At 39.0% G+C, this 18933-nt stretch overlaps 2 protein-coding genes across 4 annotated transcripts; one reads left to right on the top strand and one right to left on the bottom strand.

The window, feature by feature from the left end:
• Window positions 1-718: 718 nt before the first annotated feature.
• Window positions 719-6523, top strand: LOC124220691 (zinc finger CCHC domain-containing protein 24). 3 transcript variants are annotated; one of them, XM_046630087.2, is made up of 4 exons: window positions 719-1217; window positions 1970-2215; window positions 3696-3932; window positions 5248-5513. In XM_046630087.2, the coding sequence occupies exons 1-4, from the start codon at window positions 990-992 to the stop codon at window positions 5308-5310; spliced, it is 774 nt and encodes a 257-aa protein (XP_046486043.1). In that variant the 5' UTR covers window positions 719-989; the 3' UTR covers window positions 5311-5513. The 3 variants fall into 3 exon arrangements, with proteins under 3 accessions (XP_046486043.1, XP_046486085.1, XP_046485955.1); XM_046630129.2 differs by lacking the exon at window positions 5248-5513 and adding an exon at window positions 5523-6523 and having other exon boundaries at window positions 728-1217; window positions 3696-3860; XM_046629999.2 differs by lacking the exon at window positions 5248-5513 and adding an exon at window positions 5523-6523 and having other exon boundaries at window positions 730-1217.
• garz (Sec7 domain-containing protein garz) lies at window positions 6454-15092 on the bottom strand. Its single transcript, XM_046626309.2, has 15 exons — window positions 14833-15092; window positions 13780-13978; window positions 13411-13638; window positions 13223-13329; window positions 12441-12948; window positions 11868-12271; window positions 11565-11742; window positions 11351-11466; window positions 10999-11187; window positions 10578-10913; window positions 10058-10266; window positions 9717-9962; window positions 9130-9628; window positions 6902-9037; window positions 6454-6739 (listed from the first exon to the last, which is right to left on the bottom strand). Exons 1-15 carry the CDS (start codon window positions 14947-14949, stop codon window positions 6638-6640), a joined length of 5574 nt encoding a protein of 1857 aa, XP_046482265.1. The 5' UTR covers window positions 14950-15092; the 3' UTR covers window positions 6454-6637.
• Between the last annotated feature and the right edge of the window lie 3841 nt (window positions 15093-18933).

Here is an 18933-nt window from a genome sequence, read left to right as displayed (position 1 = left end):
ATTCCAGCGTAGTCAGTGTAACGTCCTACGGAGTTCTGACATTTGGGACCGACCAGATTCTGTAAGCAGACGAGGAAAACATCTGGATGTGCAACAGAGTTGATTTCGAGTCAGTAGGATGAGTCGGGTTCGCGCACTATGGAAATGGGGAACTCCGTCTGTGCAAGCGACGTCAGATCCGTTGAACGGGGCAAAAGATCTGCGACGGTATGCTTGTCGGAGAGCAGGCACTGAAATAGACGCACCACATGGCGGAGATCTTTGCTCGCTCTCATACTGAAGCTTCAAGCTACAGTCTACCCGTGACAAAAAAATTCCCGGGTATAATATGGTCGTTCATTCGGTTAGAGCGTGAGAGGATTTTAACCCGTATGCAGTCCCTCTTTATCCTGTTCCTTCTTTTTTTTTTATCAGTCCCAATTATCCCAAATTTATCACGATTGTCGTATTCCGATGAGACATTCTCTGCGAAATGCATCCAGATAACGACCACGGGTCCTTATACTTCATGATTTGTCGTTGGTACCTGATCACGAACACCTGATAATCGTAAACGCCGAAAGATCATAAGGAATTGAATCGAATCTGGCGATGATTCCAGAGAGGGGTATCTCATCGCAAACCGACCGTAGTTTGCGGCCCAAGCTTGGCCGACGTGCGGCGTTTAGTGTAAGAATATACAGAGGCACGCACTCATGCACGCACGAGCCAACCCGACGTGGATGGCGTCCACGTGTGCGTATCCGTCCAAGTGCGGAGGCTGCGTGTTCCGAGAGCAGCGCGATCATTCCGTTCCCGGCCCCTGTCGGGTGCGAGTTCTCTAGGAAGTGGTGTTGTGCTTATTTCGTGTGTCGCGAACAAAGAGCCGATTCGACGCGGTCTCGTGGTGCTCGATCTTAGCCGAAGGAAATGCCCCTCAGCCGGGACAAAATTCCGACTTCGTTTCATCACCGGCACCGATCGCCTCGGCCTTGAAGGGCCAAAGAACGATGGCGGCCTGCCATCCCCGACCGCCCCTTCAGCACTTGCAGCATCCACAGCTTCAGGAGCCGAATGCCGTTAGCGTTGGGGTTGGTCTCGGCCTAGGAAACATTGGTACCCAGTCCCAGGTTACTTCCCAGCAGCCACACTATCCACCGCATCTTTTGAACTGGGTCTACTTGGCGATTGCCGATCAGAATTCTCCCCAGCCCCCGGAGCAGACTGCAGTGCGGAGCGTAAGCAGCCCTTTTCAACATATTTCAAATACATCCACATCCACCTCCATATCATCTGTTAGAGTTGTACCACAAATAGAGAGTCGCGGTGGTCGAATTGCGAAAACGAAAGCTCGCCTATGGACAGAGCAGCTGAAGCTGAAAGATGTATGATAGCCTTGCGGTACGGTTTGGTTACAGATATAGAGTCGAATAAAGGTGGTAGAAATAAATTGGGCAAACTCTCGTATTCTTGGCTCGGATATAATCACAAAATTGCAAACATTCCCGCCGCGGTGATCGCATAATGTTTCCTTCTGTGCTACAGTACTAAGCCCTTAGATGCAGCGATTTTTCGTTACGTCATGAGGAATGCGAGCAGACATTATTATGCTTTGTAATCACTTTCCACGACGTAGATATAATTACATCTCCGTCTTCTAGCTGACACGCGCGTTTTAGACGCCATTTTTAGCAATTTGATAGAGCAAGTTCCACTTTCTGGTCATTAGCGGTCACGATGATTCAACTTGTGATTTTAAATTTATCTTCCCGCTCCGCAAACCGCAAAGCTAGATCCCTTGCAATGCAAAACACCATAATAATGGTCAAGTCTTTCGATCTTTAAATTATTGAGACCACACATTTGATAATAATACGAAATGCGCGCGGATCAACTCCGAACAATTAAATACGTGAAATGTAGCGTTTCGACGCTTGTTTATGTGCATATTCACGTCGCAGAATGATTGCAAAATTGTTTCCGCTTTCAGAACAAACTTCTCCCAGCAGTATGGGGAAACTTCCCGACTGCGGCGTCTCAGACCTATTTACACCAAAATGCTGTCAGTCCTGGAGCGCCGATAGGACCCGGAAGCTTAGCTGACAGCATCGGCGATTTAGCTGAACATTTTACGGAACTTGGCCTTTTAGAGCGAAAACCTACCAAGAGGCCACCGTCCACCTATCTGTGTCACTTGTGTTTCAAGAAAGGCCACTACATCAAAGACTGCCCTCAGGTAAGTCAATTTTTGTGCAAATTATAATTTTCTCATTTTTTATTTCTCTCCACACGACCTCCCTCCGCAGATGCATTACCGAGAGAGCATCTCTTTAAAATAGATAAGACAGCTGTGCAGTTAATGGCAATTACAGACAATTTATGATTCACTGTCATTCCAGATTTCAAGCATGCAGATATTTGTTACATTGCGGGTAGAAATGTAAACGAGTAAGCGGTCAGTAGTGGGTAAAGTAATCACGCGATATATGGTATGCCGTTTGAGAATATGCCAGTGTTTAAACGATATTACGTCACTCGCGTACTCCGGAGTAATATTGTTGGTCGTTCAAATTACGGCTTAATTGAGGAGAACATCTCGCGACTAACTGTGATGGGGGCTCCGCGCACATCTAGCCAGCCTTAAAGTCTCAAGTAAAGCGTTGACCCTACAATTGTTTCACCAACTACACCCTGACACGCGTTTCAATCGAGTTTCCTCTGCATAGTCACAAACACGTGCCCGTGTAACACGCACCCACCGCTTTCATTCTATGTAACCACGTACGATACGTAATTATTTTAAATTACAGTCTGCCACTACTGCATATATCAATATACGTATGTATAATAAGTTGAGTTCAACAAACATACGTATTCCAGATACATGTTAGAAAATTTCTTGAAAAGACCGATAGTACAATGGAAGTGAGAAAAAAAGAAAACCATTCAGATATTCGTTAGTAGTTCCAATTGAGCCACCAAGATAAATCGTACACAAAAGAATTATACCGTTCTCTCTTGCAACGTAGCTAACGTAGCCTGCACCTTGTCCAGAATCGGTGTGAGCGTATCCTTACATCCTTGTATAGGTATATAAGATAAGCTCGTATTACGCTCGCGGGTTTGAAGTGGCTGACGCCTGAGGTCAGTGTTGAGCTCAAGGGTTAATCTTTTAAGGTTTCACTGCATGGATTAATAGAGGCATGTTATAGAGCTTCGTACAAACACTCCTAAGTCCGATGGAGTACGAGTAATTTTTAAACACCACTAATTATAGATACAATCGTAAATCAGAACAAACGAATGGTAAAAAAGTGCCGGGTGGCAACTTGGTACCCAGAATTGTTAACGAGCTTTTGGAAACTTCAATCCAAGTATTCGTCCAGATCTTATTTTCATATACATCTACGCAACTGTCAATTTTCTTTCTAAAAGTTACGTGAAACCATTTGATCATACGGAAAGCCTGCTGATTGTCCATGAAATTTGTGTTCCTTTCCGGAGCAAATATATATTCTTAAACATACAAGGTTTTTTTTGTCGTTTATTTTTCTGCCTGTGAGATAAAGTCCCGGCATCATATGATCTGCAGCTATCGCAAATGCTACTACTTGATGATGCATCCTTGCTCTAGTTAATGAACACATTAGACGTGTTGAAAATTTTTTTTTCTGACCAAGAGATCGGGTTGTTGACGTAACTTTTTTTTATTACAGGCACGGCCCAAGGGCGAGGGCTTGACGCCTTATCAGGGCAAAAAGAGATGCTTCGGAGAGTACAAATGCCCTAAATGCAAACGCAAGTGGATGTCAGGAAACAGTTGGGCCAATATGGGGCAGGAATGCATCAAATGTCACATTAACGTCTATCCACACAAGCAGGTGAGTCTCGGGGTGGCATCTGCAGCTACATCCCCGTCTCACGTGCTGCTCTCACCCTCGCCCTCCCTATATGTAAGTTTCGAAACATCCCCATTTAACTTATAATTAATATTAGATCAATTAATAGATAAATGATAAGTCATTAGCTGGATCTCGAATAGTTGATCAATTCATTATCAGGTGTCCATAGCTGAGATTCAATTACGATAAATCATCACACTCTTTGTTCCGAATCGAAGCGTTGACTATTACAAACCGACGAGTATCATCCGAGTTAGAATCATTGACTGACATTTAATTTAGAAATATTTACTGGTATTTAGATGAATATTCAAAAAATTTGACAAATTGGCTCGTTTTAGAGTTTAATATTGTAGGACAAATTCGTAAACTTACCAGAAACGTTTCTGCAACTGGCATTAAGTACTTTCACAAAACCCTCGAAGATTCCCGCTGTGTAAATAATGAATTTCACCGACACCTTCTTAGGCCACTCTTCTCTAGAAAATTTTTCAAAACAGATCATGCGGGGGCTGAAATAATAATAACAATAATTAAAAAAAAAAAATATCAATTTGTTAGTTATAGTAGAAGACCTCTCAGGACTTATCAACTCTCCGAGTAATTTAAATATAAGTTGATATATGCTTCCGAGAAGCAGGCTGTAGTCGCGGTTTTCTTTATTTAGAGCTCGACGCGTAGGTCTCCGTACAACAGCGCGAAGCAGAAAAATAAATAATTGAACTATTGTTCTATATACAGTAAAGATTTCTAGCACGAGTTTCGTACTGAGTAAACTGGCAAATGCTAAGCTAATTATATATCGAGCTCAATTCTGAGATTTACTTGAATACACAGATGCGCATATTTACGTAGGTAGGCATGCTCCTATGGTGGTAACTGTATCGGTCGTTGTTTAGCTACACGAAGCAAACAGGGATTATTATCACTTGATTGAACAGGGCGGCGACAATTCTGCTAAAATAGAATTCAGAATTCCATGGCCTTTTTCCATGAAGCTTGAGGAATGTTGAGCTGCTTTTACGACCAAAAGCTCCAGAAATTATGCACCTTAAAATACATAAATTTGGATTAAACAACATATAGTATTTCTTTGGGGGGTAACAGAACAATACAATTTGCAAAATCGAGCTTACCCAAATTAAGGAAGCATATTTGAAGTTTGAAAACCATTTATAAAAAAAGTGAATTTTTTCCTGGGGACCATCATAATTGCCGCACTATTCCTGGTTTTTCCGGTCTGTCGCCCCCCTGTTATGATTTCACACAAATTATACAATATACTGAGATATTGTACTCGTGAATGTTGAAATAACTGCTAATGCCAAATTAAATTCGGAGAATCATTTTTCAATCCCTATTTTAGCGTACCTTCAATCGTCATGATCACCGCTACATCCTAGTAGAACCCAAGTATTTTCGAGTGTAATTACCATTCTGTATTTGGCTGAAGACAATTCTACACCATTTGTGGACTCTACCTTTACGAAGACATCTGTTGAAACCATAGTTAGAAAATATTATCAATCCATGGCCGTTCAACATATGCAGTTGATATTGCCAAATTTTCGAAAAAAAAGCCAAGAATAAGCCAAGACCGAGCATGAGCGGAGCTGATAAAAAAAGATATTTTATTTCCAGCGCCCGCTGGAAAAACCTGATGGTCTCGACGTCTCCGATCAAAGCAAGGTGCACCCGCAACATCTTTGTGAAAAATGCAAGACACTAGGATATTATTGCCGACGTGTGCAATAATTACTTACTGCACTATTTGTTTACACATTCGTACCTTAACGTTCGTGTACTTATAATGCCATGGATTTCTATACTTACAAGGGATACGTAACTGAAACCGAGAAGGTTTCATAAGCAGGATGAAATTTAATACAAGAATATTATTCCGAGCGCTCTTTGGCATAAATTCTAAACACCGACGAGTTCTGGTGTAAAATTATAAATCCTTTTTTTTTCATAGCCACTGTAACATTTCCTGTTGCTTGTTCAATGATCATCAAATAAGTAGTCACGTTATTGTGCCAGCATATTACCTATCCCTTTTAGTTATAACTTATAAATCTACGCTTAAATTAAACATAGTGGGAAGGGGCAGTTGATCTTATATTTGTTATTTCTGGCACTATTTATAGCCCAGCTAAGATTAGAGAACCATAGGAACTCCGAAGAGGAGGCAAGATGCTTCGGTAAGCTATTTACGTATACTGACTGGTTTGTATTAAATAAGAAGGAACCAATCGAGTATTTACCTACTTGGAAAATTTCAAGTCATTTGCAACATTAACAAATAAAAATTCCATATAGAAATTCATACCAAATTATTAAATTTATGTCAGGGGTGAGATTGGTAAAGTAAAGTCTAACCCGCGGATCTCTATGTTCTGTATAAACTGGGTCCGGTCCGCGGGCCACGTAATCTGTATAAATTTGTATTAATCAATATTTTATACATATATATATTTATATATATTTTGAGTTGTATATGTTATATAATCATATTCTGTATAATTATTTACTCACCAAGTGCCATGACAAAGAGAACTTTATATACAAAGAATTATTATTGTGTAATTAATGTTGTTATTATTATATCGCTGTGCCAAATATACAAGCCAAAGATACTGAAATGTCTAATCTTTTTTCATCTTCTTTCAATACCTACAAATTTATTTTATAGAAGATGCGATAAAACTTAAAATTAACAATTATATGATACAATACACGTAAAAAATGTACAGTTGTCACGGCGTGGTGACGGTGAAAAGACGATCCGCCGCGGGATCCTCTGAAAAATATGCTGCAGAATTAAAGACAGTGGCTGATGAGGATGCGTCGGTCGACATCTGGAATCAAATAAATATTTTTAGATAAGTTCAAAATTATTATTTACAGTCGTTCACCACTCGGAGTACCGGACGGGATTAAATTTTGAAATCTTGATAACGCGTTAAGTACCAGAAATTTCATAAACTTGAGGATAGCAAGAACAGTGAAATATTTCTTACAACTGGTGGAGAACCCTGATGCATTTGATGAACTGGACTGGCTGTCCCAGGATATTGAAGCTGTTGCTGTTGCACCTGCTGTTGTTGTTGGTGTAAATGTAAATATTGTTGTTGTGGTTGCAGAGGTTGAAGTACAGGAAGTTGTGTTTCAGTCTGTTCTGTTGCAGGCTGTTGCTCGTTATTCTGTTGTGTAGCCTTCTCAATATCAAGTCCAGTTTGATGCAAAGACGAATATAGATATTCCACCTGTGATTTTGACTGTTGGTATTCTTGCTGCTGAGACAAATGTTGATAATAAAGCTCGTGCTGTTGCTGATGTTCGAAATTTTTCTGTTGAGTCGGCGTTTGAGTGATGTCAAAAGTCTGCTGAGCCATTGGCTGAACAGCCACTGGACTAGCTACACTTGGGGCCGGTTGATTTACAAGAGTGATCACTTGTTGAGTTTCCTTACTTTCAGCTACACAAGGTGCCGACGTTCCTGATGTCGGACTTGTACCACCAATCACGAATTTATCTGACTCTAAAAGTGTTGGACAGATACCTGCAGCTTCTTCTATGGGTTCAGATTGGTGTGAAGAATGCTTCAGGGAAGATGTATCAGGTTGTGGGGCGATTGGACTTGGAAAGGAAGGTTGTTGCTGCCCGAGTAAAGTTACAACTTGTGGTTTAGAATGATCAGGTGACGGAGGTGCTGGCTCTGGAAAAAGTTCCGCCTTTAAATTAGGTAGAAAAGTATCTATCGCTCGCCATGTAGGTGTCCAAAGGTTTGAGCTTGGGGCCAAAACGCCAGCAGATGCCATAACCAGCAACATATTCTTCAAGGATTCCGGAATGGCTTCGAAAAGTAGCTCACTATTATCAGCATACATGTAAGCTTTCAATAAATCTAAAACCGTAAGCCATATTGGCAGGAATCCAGGTAGTGTCAGCAAAGGAGTTAAGTGATGTAAAAATACTTTTGAGAGCAGCGTTGCTGCTCGTACTCGAGTTTCTTCTACTCCAATTGGGTCATTTGGTGCTATCGGGCTCAGAAGTTGGGCCAGCAAAGGAAATAGAACATGCTCGAGACATTGAGACCATTCTGCTGCAGCCAGCTGTGCCAAATCATGAGCGAGTAAAGCTCTCTGCAGGTAAGTTACAGCCGATGTGCGAACAGATCTACGGGCATCGCAACATAGCCTCGCTATACCTTGCAATAACGGTCGCCATCCCTGTGGCCACAAAGAAACTCCTTCTGCAGCCCCGCCTTCTTCAGCCCACCATCGGAATACTTGAGCAGTTCTTGTGTGCAGAGTATGCATCAAATCCAATAATTGAATGGGGGTTTGTTGATATCCAGGTGGTTCTTCCTCAACACTTTGAGCCTTATGTCGTTTGCCTGCGCTGACTAAAACAGCCTCCGCAAACGTTCTAACGCAGCGCACACACAGTTCAAAGTTGAATGGAGTAACGTGAGCAACATCCCTTACTAAGAATGCAAGACTTTCACAACATTTGACAAGAGCTGCCGGATCATGATCATGCAGATCTCTATCCAGGACTATAGTATCGGCAGTGACCGGCAAGGGAGCTTCGGTGCCAGTAGGAGAAACCAGCACCCATTCTGGTATAGGGCTAACAGGTCTTGGATCCAAAACGGATGTTCTGCTAGGTGCATCGTCTAAGACTGTATTAGTATGTTTTGGAGCTAATGCTCCAGCACCCACACATTCTAATAAACTGAAAACAACTTTCCAATCTTCCGTGGTATGGATGTTGGCAGCACCAGTTTTTAAAAGTTCGAATAATCCATATGCAAGTTGCCTGGCCAAAGTAGCAGTTGTTGCTGAAGGTAAGTGGGTTAGCGGTGTCAAAGGTGGTAAAACGGCACCAGCCAATTCCTCGCCCCGCAGCAATCTAATTGCTAATCTTAACATTCCAACAGCGACCCTTTCAAGCAGATACGCATGGTTCTCTCGGGCAGCAGTGGTTAATAACCCTTCGATGTGTGCTTGAACAATCGGCCAAATGCGCATTACTCTATCACGATTCTGAATCGTAATTTTAAGAAGAATTTCGAGAAGAAAAACTGCAAGATCTTCGTCGTGAGGATTTGCTGCAACTAGCGCTCCCACAAAAGATCGAAGTGATTCCACCTGAAAGCACATCATTTCCGTTTGTTAACATCATATTAGACTGATCCACCTAGTGATCTAAATACATTGAAGGTAAACAATAATTTTTTCACCTGTAGAAATTTACTTTCAGCAATAATCAATTCAAGCCGACAATCAGTTATACACTGCTTTGCTCTTTTGCGAGCAGTGGCCTCTGCAGGGTGTGGACCTCGCGATGCATCTAATGCAATGTATGAGTACAGGCTGGAAAAAATGCTTTGTTCAGCAGGAGGTGCTCTGGGGGTGACGTTCTTCCGAATGAGGGATACTTTCCCCGATAGATCAAGGAAGTCTTCACCTTCCGTGAGAATTCTCGGCAGCAGCTTGGCTTTATATACAGCTTGCAAGCAATCTACGACATTTCTCCAAGATGCTCTCAACGCATCTCCATGCCGATGCGTTACCTCAAAAAGAGTACGTGCAGCTAATTGACTACGACCACTGCCTCCTAACTGGAGAATCAGCTGTTCAGGCTCACCCCCTGTAGCCAACCCTGTGAATTCACATAGACTGACGACCAATGTATCTAAATCACTACTCATTCCATAGTGGGCACTGATCGAGGCACACCTGTGTGGATAAGAATATTACAAGAGATGGTAATGATTGTAGAAAGGTTTTGACGACGATGAGAAGTGCAGAAAGACTGTGACCTCACCTTAGGAATGCTTGAGCAACTTTGCGCTGTAAAGGTCTGTCCGACGATTCTTTATAAGCTCTGCATAGAGCAGTTACAACAGGTGCCCAAGCATGTACGGCCAGATCCCTGTCAACAAGTTCTCCTCCTTTGCCAACTTTTAAATAGTTACTCTCGGGCCCAGTACCTCTACGGAGTAACACTTTCCACAAGTAGTTATCTTTCACTAATCCAGTTTGTTCAGCTGGCATGACTATTTCTTCACTCCTAAAAATATAATGGTTCAAATGATCACAATCTTTTCAACTAGTTAAACGACAAGACTCTCACAGATTATTAAAGGTAATTTTTATTACACTCACTTAATAGCTGTATATATTTCATCTAACATATCTTGATCAAAATCAGCATCACCGTTAACCTTTTTCAAATTTTTCTTGAATTCTTCTGCAGTCATGGGGTTACCCTGTCGTTTGGCATTATGATTGTGTTGGTCTACATTCAACATGATTATGGCATAGGCCAACGTAAAAGCAGCATCAGCAGAAGCAAATGGTTTTCCATTGCTAGTCTGAAAAATGGCAATGTAAAACTTATCAAACTTCAGTAATTGTCACTGTTCTGCATCAGACTACAGCTTCCTTTGTTCAGTAATTTCTAATAAGCTAATTTCATTGGTATATGTTAAGATAATAACACATTAAACTATTAATATGCCATGTTGTTGCCCATAACACTTCTGATAGATATACTAAGTACCTACACATTTTAAACAACGGTTATTTTACTACTATATGCACACACAAGCGGTTGAAAATTTCTTTATAATTGCATTTTGGAATTGCAATTAAATAACGAACGAGTAAATCGTATTTCACTCACATGCCAGTGTTCAGCAAATTTTTCAAGCAGCAGTGAGATAAGTGGTGCTTCTCCAGGGAGTCGGAAAGATTCCAAATAGAATCGGAGAGCCTGATCAATGCGCGTCTGTTGAAAATCAAAGCTCTCTACAAAGCATTGTAGCACTTCTCTGTTATCTCTTCTACTAATGTAATCTCCTATTTCTTTCTTGTCTAGACCCGGATTTTCTCTCAATAGTTTAGCAATTTTCTGTGGATCTGGATGACCTGTTGTACCCCCAAGTAAACCTTTTTCATTAAGAACATTGATTCCAGATTTAGGTTTGGCATTAAACTGTTCAGTTCCAAGGACTAGCCACTGTAAAAGAGCGATAAACAATTTATGTTAACTGATAGTTGTACATAAAACCTGATAAACGGTAATTCACAGTATTTGAACTTACTCTCTTGTTAGCTTTGGTTGCAAGTAACTCATCTCTAGTAGGTAAATTTAGTGACGGCAGATGTCGAGAAATTCTTCGTTGTTCCTCGACTCCCTTACACCTGGACTCAATTCCGTCAATCAACATTATCAACGCATCTAACGATATCAGTAGTATACTGTGCATACTACCTGACACTGTTGAAGCATTCTGAAACATTACATTAAATTTACTTATAAGTAAGTTCAGGCAGATTTATTATTACGTATACATAGCATGCAGGCTACAGTTGTGAACATAATGGTATTCATGAATGATAAATTATGGGAAGTGATAAAGAAATTGTCACCAAAATACTTGGATTTTGATTTACCTTTGACAGTAACTTTGTAAGATCTTCGTAAAGATTTTTGGAATATAGTCCACAATCATAATTAAGATATAATTCTGCCGGCAAACCAGGTATCCGCCATAGTCTCACTATGGCTTCTGCAATAATGGATAATTTTATTCATTGTAAAAATTTTATGCTAAAGTTTTGTTTTCCTATGTTTGAATCATGAAAATATTCAGCAGTCAATACTTACCCAATGCTAACTCTCGCTGTTCATACGTTATTCTATTTGAATCTGAATTGACAAGTTCCATCAACTTTGTGAGGTAAAACTCCATTTGAAATTTGAGATATTCTCTTAATGATTCAAATAACAAAAATGAAACTTGAAGATCTGCTGCAAGGATTGATAGCCTATCAGATCCCAAAAGCTAGATTGGGAGAGAAAAGAGTTCAGCCATAAATTGGCACTGCACAAATAATGAGTACAAAAAAACAACGTCAATTTTGAAGGAACAAATCAAATTAAGACGTAATGTAATAATTATTTAATTACCAAGATCAAATTTCTGCATAAGTCATCTTTGACTAGAGAAAGTAGTGATGGGAAATTGGCAAGAGTATCTGCGGACACTTCCAGTGTTACCTGCAGCAAACTGAGCCCTAAGTGCATCATTACTTCAGTGTTTTGTTTGTCAAGTGGACTGCAAAGAGAAACTAGAAATCTAAAGAGTTCCCGAATACATAACGCTCCGTATGGTGCCAACTGTTGGAGAGGTGTAAATCTCACTCCCTGAGTGTTAATGTATTCTTCCGGCAGTTCTGCATCCTCCTTCATTTTTTGCAATCCCACCTCCTTATTCATATTACTATTATCATCTATAGACAAGTCCTCCACACTGCCAGTTGGAGATTGCACCAAATTTACAGATTTTTCGTTTACTCCAAGTGGCTTAGCCCCTAAAATTTAGAATAGATATTATTACTCTAAGAATTCTGAATTTTGTTTGCTTTTACTCCACATAACATTACATGTCTAACAGCAAAATTCATTTGATTTTGCTATTGAGAAAAGCATGTAGCCAAACCGGATGATAAGCAATTATTATCATTACTTGATTTTACATACCCTGAGGAACACTTAGATTTTGTTCGACGGAAGATTTATCTTGATCAGGTACAATTTTAGCATCATCAACTTTATCCTCGCTTTCTTTTTCTGCATCATTTGATAACACTGGTTCCAGGCCTTCTTTATTTTCGATTTTGGCAGACTCGTCATTTTTGACGGAATCTTTTGAATTATCCTGATCAGGGCTAGTTTCCGTATTAATTTGATTTTTGTCAGAATCTTCTGTCTTTGCTTCAATTTCAGTTACATTAATTTTGTTTTCACTTTTTTCATCATCAGCCCTGTCAGGGGTTCCACGATCCAGCGATCCTTGCATATCGACAATATTACTAGACGGTGTAATTGGTGTAGTTGATAAATGGCTGGCTCTAACTCTTTCAACAGGGCTGAGAAGTTGTGTTTCATTTTCATCATCATCAGGAGATAATTTAGATTTCTGTTTGACGTGAATTTTGTTCTTTCTATTTTTAGTACGGGTATTCTCCATGCCATTGGTTCTCATTTTCTAAATGCATATAAAATATACATTGATTAGTCAAGTTGAATAGAAAATTTGTGTCCATAGCTTCAATTAAGAACCATAACGGACTTAAACGTGGAAACGAAGCACCTTGACACCTACAGATACGCAACCTGACATTACAATTTCGTTTGTGAGATGGCAAGTTGCAGCTTCGGCTGCCTATCTGTAGGCGCCAAGGTAGCTTGCTTCTGTGCTTAGATCCTGTATTTAAATGTACAACATTTCTAATGGTACCACCCAGTATTCGAGTACTAACTTTCATGTTCAAAAGAACCCTAGTATCATCTGCAAATTGCGGTAGTCTGGTGAAGAGATGCTGCACCATATCTCTCAAACAGTGTTCTGCAGTTCTCCTAAGCAACTCTAAAATACCATAATACAGTCTTTGGTTAGATTAAAGGTCAGGCTATGAGTTCCTGATTTACGAATAGTTAAGAAAATTACCACTGAGCCTTGTTTCGAAGCATATTCTAAAGCAGCTAAGCATAATTTCACAAACACTTTCATTTGAAAGAAAGTTGCCGGCAGCTGAGAGCACGAGACCTCGCAGGACTTGCAGAATACGCATAAGGACCACTCCATCTCCCGAAGCATCCGTTCCCACAAATCTTGCATGAGTTACAGCATCAGCTACAGATTCAACGCAAGGAGCTACTGCGTTGTGATCAGGATCTAACATTCAAATAAGTAAACCGTACATTACTAGATCTGTTAAATTGAGATAACTTATTTACCTTTTTAGATTATGACAGATTACAATACCCGCATATCCCATAAAGAGATAGACAATGCATATATACAGCACATGCTTACCAATGAGGCCATAGGATATAATCTTGTTAACTGCTGATAGTGCTAGACTAGTAACTGGGCCAGTTGTCTCTTCAGACCTGATGACTTCAAGAAATGGGGCCAGAAATACACTGGGTTCAAGCTGGGCTAAATTATCAGCATCATTCAACGCTTCCTTCAAACTTGCTAGGCCTTTCATCAGCGTATCCTGGTCCTCATCCTACAGTTGTGATCAAATTCGTGAAGTTTTGAAATAAAAGGAGTAATAAAAATTTTTTTTACAATCACAGTAACTAGTCATATTTGAGATTATCTTCAAATATGATCAAGCAATTGCAATATTCGTATCTACTTTTAGATGTCTGTTATTCAATTCTAATGTAAGTACATCAGTATTTCATAGTAATACAAGATCATGAAGGTATTTTTTTAATTGCACTGAACAACATAAAAATTCAGACCTTTCTTAATGTTATAGTAAACCAAATGCTACTTTATTGTTTCGAGACTTAGTAAATAATTTGAAGCTTGTAAATACTTGAAAAAAATTCATTATGAAGTTTCTGTAAAAAGAATAAAAATTCTTGCCAATTCTAAGGTTTCGAGGTTACTTAAGATTAGCCAGTTTTTTATGGAATATATTGTTGCTGAATGAAAATTATATTGCAAATTATAAGAATTTATTCGCAACCTATATCCAGCTGCTAATAATTAGTAAATCGTGAGACATTTAAAGGTTGAGAGAATATTTCACATGTTCTGTACATTGATTATAAATAAGATCAAATCAGGCACAATCAGTTCAATAAGTCTGTAACATAGATATGAAGAAACTAAGAAAAAAAATTCCTGCTTACTCCAAAAGTATAGGTAGGAATTAAAAAAAGTACACAATTGAGACTATTTGCAAATTCATTAAAGCCGACTGGTAAATGTTTATGCAATATCATTTACCAAGCCTGCCTGCTGTTAAACGTTGAATGAAGTTATTTATTGTTGAACGGTGGAATTGGCTATACCACGAGATAATACAGGCATATCAAAAGGTGGATCAGCTGACGTGACCCGTCTAACCTGATGGGAATGTGAAGACCATCGTGCACCTCGACGCATCGCTGTCATGAGGAGGCTGACCTCGCCCTCGACCACGTAAAGGCCACCCCCGGGGCAGCCCATCTTCCCGATGCTCATCTTCGCCGTTATACTCGCATTTACATCATTATTCACGAATTTCGTACACACAACCACGAATCTATACACCGCACACAACTGATAAGTTATCGCCAAATGTCAAGACTTCCAACACGATACCATGGGTTAAATAGTCGAGTATAGAAGGTCGATTATTACGTTAAATTACATGTCAATTTTGATGTCATTAACCGACACGCCATCTACAATCTCATCGAAAAGAGAAAATACATACAAGCGTTGAGTGAAGATACATAGACTGCTGGCTTTATGAAGCTTTTCGTATTCGAAAATAGCAGACATAAATTTATCGTCAAGCAGCGTCCTCTGCGTCCTCCCCTACACGCGCAATTCGATGCGGTAGGCAGTCGGTAGGTAGAGGTGACACGAATTGATGTTACCATCGGTCGTCACGTGTACCCAGATAATACAGAGTCGAATATTATTATTCCTATGGAATGACGAACAAGAATCTGAAATTTTCATATAACTCCGTATGGATGCCGCATACTTTTCAACTACGCAAATTCATTTGGGCCAAAGTCGGCAATGTCAATCTAACTCCATCGGATCGACAAAAATAATGTTATCTAAAAAATAGATGCATGATAAACATGCACTTAGTTTACTGTTAACAGAGTTAGAAATCTTTTCTAGATGCAACGGATGGGAAACATAATCGAAGAAGTTAATCAAAGGATGGGAGACACGGTCGAATAAATTAATCAAAGGATGGAAATATGTAGTTGTTTCTATATGTACCTTATGTAATTATACATAATTTTGTGTCCCTATGTTTAATATTTAACTCGTACCTTTTTCAATTGAAGGTAATAATATGTATCTTCAGTCAACGCTCATATCTTCATTCCGAAAGAAGATACAGCTGAAATATAAAAATAATTTCGTAACTGACGTTAGATTTCCGTGGTTTGTCAAAAATGCAGTTTATTAGTAGCGGAAAACTCAGACCTTTCTACATAAAAATACTACTTGTTAATTTTTTGTTCGACATTAGGTAAAACTCGATTGTTACTAATGTTTGAGTACATGCTGTAAAAAACCCCGATGAACCTCAGGCAATCATCACCACAAAAGTAATGTAAAAAAATTTAAACATGATCAAGGTTCCTGTTTTCAACTTCTACTCATATTACCTGGTTCGATTGTAACTCTGTCCGCTGACCCCCAAACACAAGATTGTTCAGAAATTTATTATCAAGTGACCCAGATTATAATTACTCATATCTGTAAACTTTATTATACATTTATGGCAGCGTCCGTGTTGATTGTTAGGAATTTCGAGTTTGAGAATATGTATTCCAGACAAAGTCGATATTATTTTATCCGGAATTTCAGCACTTTTCCGGTAACCCCTAATAATAATATTACCCAGAGAATACAATTGATTTGAAAAACTACAATATGTTAGTATTTGGCCAGTGAAAATAAGTTCACTTCGGCTCGTTTCCACACCACCGCAAGCGGTAGAGCACCCGGTGCGTTTTTTTTTTACGTGGTATCCCCAGTAGGCCTACTCCACGGAGATCGTAGCATGATCGATCTTACATTCTTCGAAAAATTGCAGACGACTTTTTTCACATGTTAATTATGATAAACTATTTTTCCCAATCAATTTGTTCTCGCGTATAATCGCAGTATATTCGAAATTTTTCAGTTCATATAACCCGCTGACTATTTATTATCGACGAAAGATGACTGTTTTAATTATGGATGAAAGATGGTTGTTTTAATTATTTATGAAGGGTGATTGTTTTTACCTTATAGGCGAACGGTGATTGACATTGGATGTTCGAGCACGGGTTTTCTTCTTCTGAGGTATGAGATAATCACTAAAATGGAGAACCTGATGAATACGGAAAACAATCCACAATCAAGATCGAAAGCACTAATCGCTGTAAGACGTTGGCATTTACCTATTGGAAGACGATGCAAAAATCTTTCAAGAAATGGAAACAAATCGGACTAGAATATGCACAACCACCAAAATACGACAGAGCTGTATAATTCTACAGTGATATACAAACCGAACATGACTTATCAGCGACTCGAGGAAAAAAGACTCTTGACACTAAAACGGTTGCAATAAAAGGCTGTAAAACCATTACCAAAAACTACAGCTGAATAAATTTCACCATACTTTGTGATCATGATGATTCTGAACTACACCACTAAATCTATGTATCAGTGAAAACAAGATGACTGACCCTGAACCAGACCTAAACCAGATCTAAGCCTAAAAAATGAAACGTTAATTTTTCAGTATAGTCAATAAAACTCTGTTACCTGAAACAGATGAAAATATAATTAGTGACATATGCCGATACAGACAAAAATATACTTAACTTAGATAAGTGAAAAACATAATTGACGAAAAAAAGAAAAATTAATTAGTTGAAACACACAGAATATTTGATTAGCTGGAACAGGCAAGAGGTTTGATCAGCTGAAACTGACAAAAAGTTTCATTAGCTGAAAGACAGAAAGTTTGATCAGCTGAAACAAACAAAAGGTTTTATTAACTGAAACAGACAAAAAGTTTGATTATCTGAAAGAGACGAAGTTTGATTAACTGAAACAGACAAAAGGTTTGATTAGCTGAAACAGACAAAAGGTTTGATTAACTGAAGCATACAAAAAGTTTTATTAGCTGGAATATCCAGAAAGTTGATTTGCTGAAACGGACAAAATGTTTGGTTAGGTAAATCAGACAAAGGTTTAATTAGCTGTTTGATTAGCTAGATCCGACAAATGAATGATTATCTAAGACAAGCAAAAGTTCTATCAGCTGAAACAGACGAGGGTATGATTAGCACAAACACAAAAGTCCATATACTGACAGTAAAATGGGTCGAGTTCAACATGATATTCACCTTAATATTCGTTGCTTCGATTATTAATTATATTGATGAAAAAAACATTCTCAATTTTTTGAATCAACATCTCTTTCTGCTTTGAGTTATTAAAGTGAATATTTTTTCCGACTAAACATTCTATAGTTCTTGTGCATTTGTTAAAAAATTGGTTTTGTTGCCCTGAAACAGAAAATAATACGATCAGTTAAACTAGTACTTCTGTATATTTCAGATATATTTCATAAATACTTACGCCAAGATTCTCCACTATCACTATACACTACCGAGATTTTTGTACATGCGCGTTGAGCGTCGGTTTTCGAATACCGCGCTTTATCTCATAACTAAAAGATATCAAGTCCACGCACAGAAGGTGCCGTCGAACTTGAAAACTTCAGTAATCGTCAAAAAATTGACCGATGAGCTAAAAGATCAGCACATCGAAAGTGCGTAACTCTTGTATATACTGTTTGCAAAATCAACGCGTAAGACGACGTGTCCGATTCCCGTTATTAATTTACGCGCAAAAGGCTGCGTCCAATTCTCGTGATTAATCTACGCGCAATAAGGCGCGACATATTAAACTGTCCAAATTTTTCATCATCTGTTTACAGAATCGACGCGTAAAAGAACGTTTCCGATTTCCGTTATTAATATACGCGCAAAAGGCTGCGTCCAATTCTCGTGATTAATCTACGCGCAATAAGGCGCGACAGATTAAACTGTCCAAATTTTTCATCATCTGTTTACAGAATCGACGCGTAAAAGAACGTTTCCGATTCCCGTTATTAATATACGCGCAAAAGGCTGCGTCCAATTCTCGTGATTAATCTACGCGCAATAAGGCGCGACAGATTAAACAGTCAAAAACTGTTATCATCTGAGACTTGTTATATACTGTTTGCAGAATCGACGCATAAAAGAATGTGTCAGATTCCTGTTATTAATTTACGCGCAAGAGGCTGCGTCCAATTTTCTTGATTATTCTACGCGCAATAAGGCGCGACAGATTAAACTGTCAAAAAATTTCTATTACCTGGGACTTGCCCCGAGAAATTCTGTAGAAACCTAATCCACAACTGCATCTTTTCGAATTAGATACATTGCT

The sequence above is a fragment of the Neodiprion pinetum genome, chromosome 1 (assembly GCF_021155775.2).
Source record: "Neodiprion pinetum isolate iyNeoPine1 chromosome 1, iyNeoPine1.2, whole genome shotgun sequence".
Classification (NCBI taxonomy): domain Eukaryota; kingdom Metazoa; phylum Arthropoda; class Insecta; order Hymenoptera; family Diprionidae; genus Neodiprion; species Neodiprion pinetum.
Note: the sequence above shows the minus strand (reverse complement) of the source record. Positions and strands in the feature narration are given on the sequence as shown.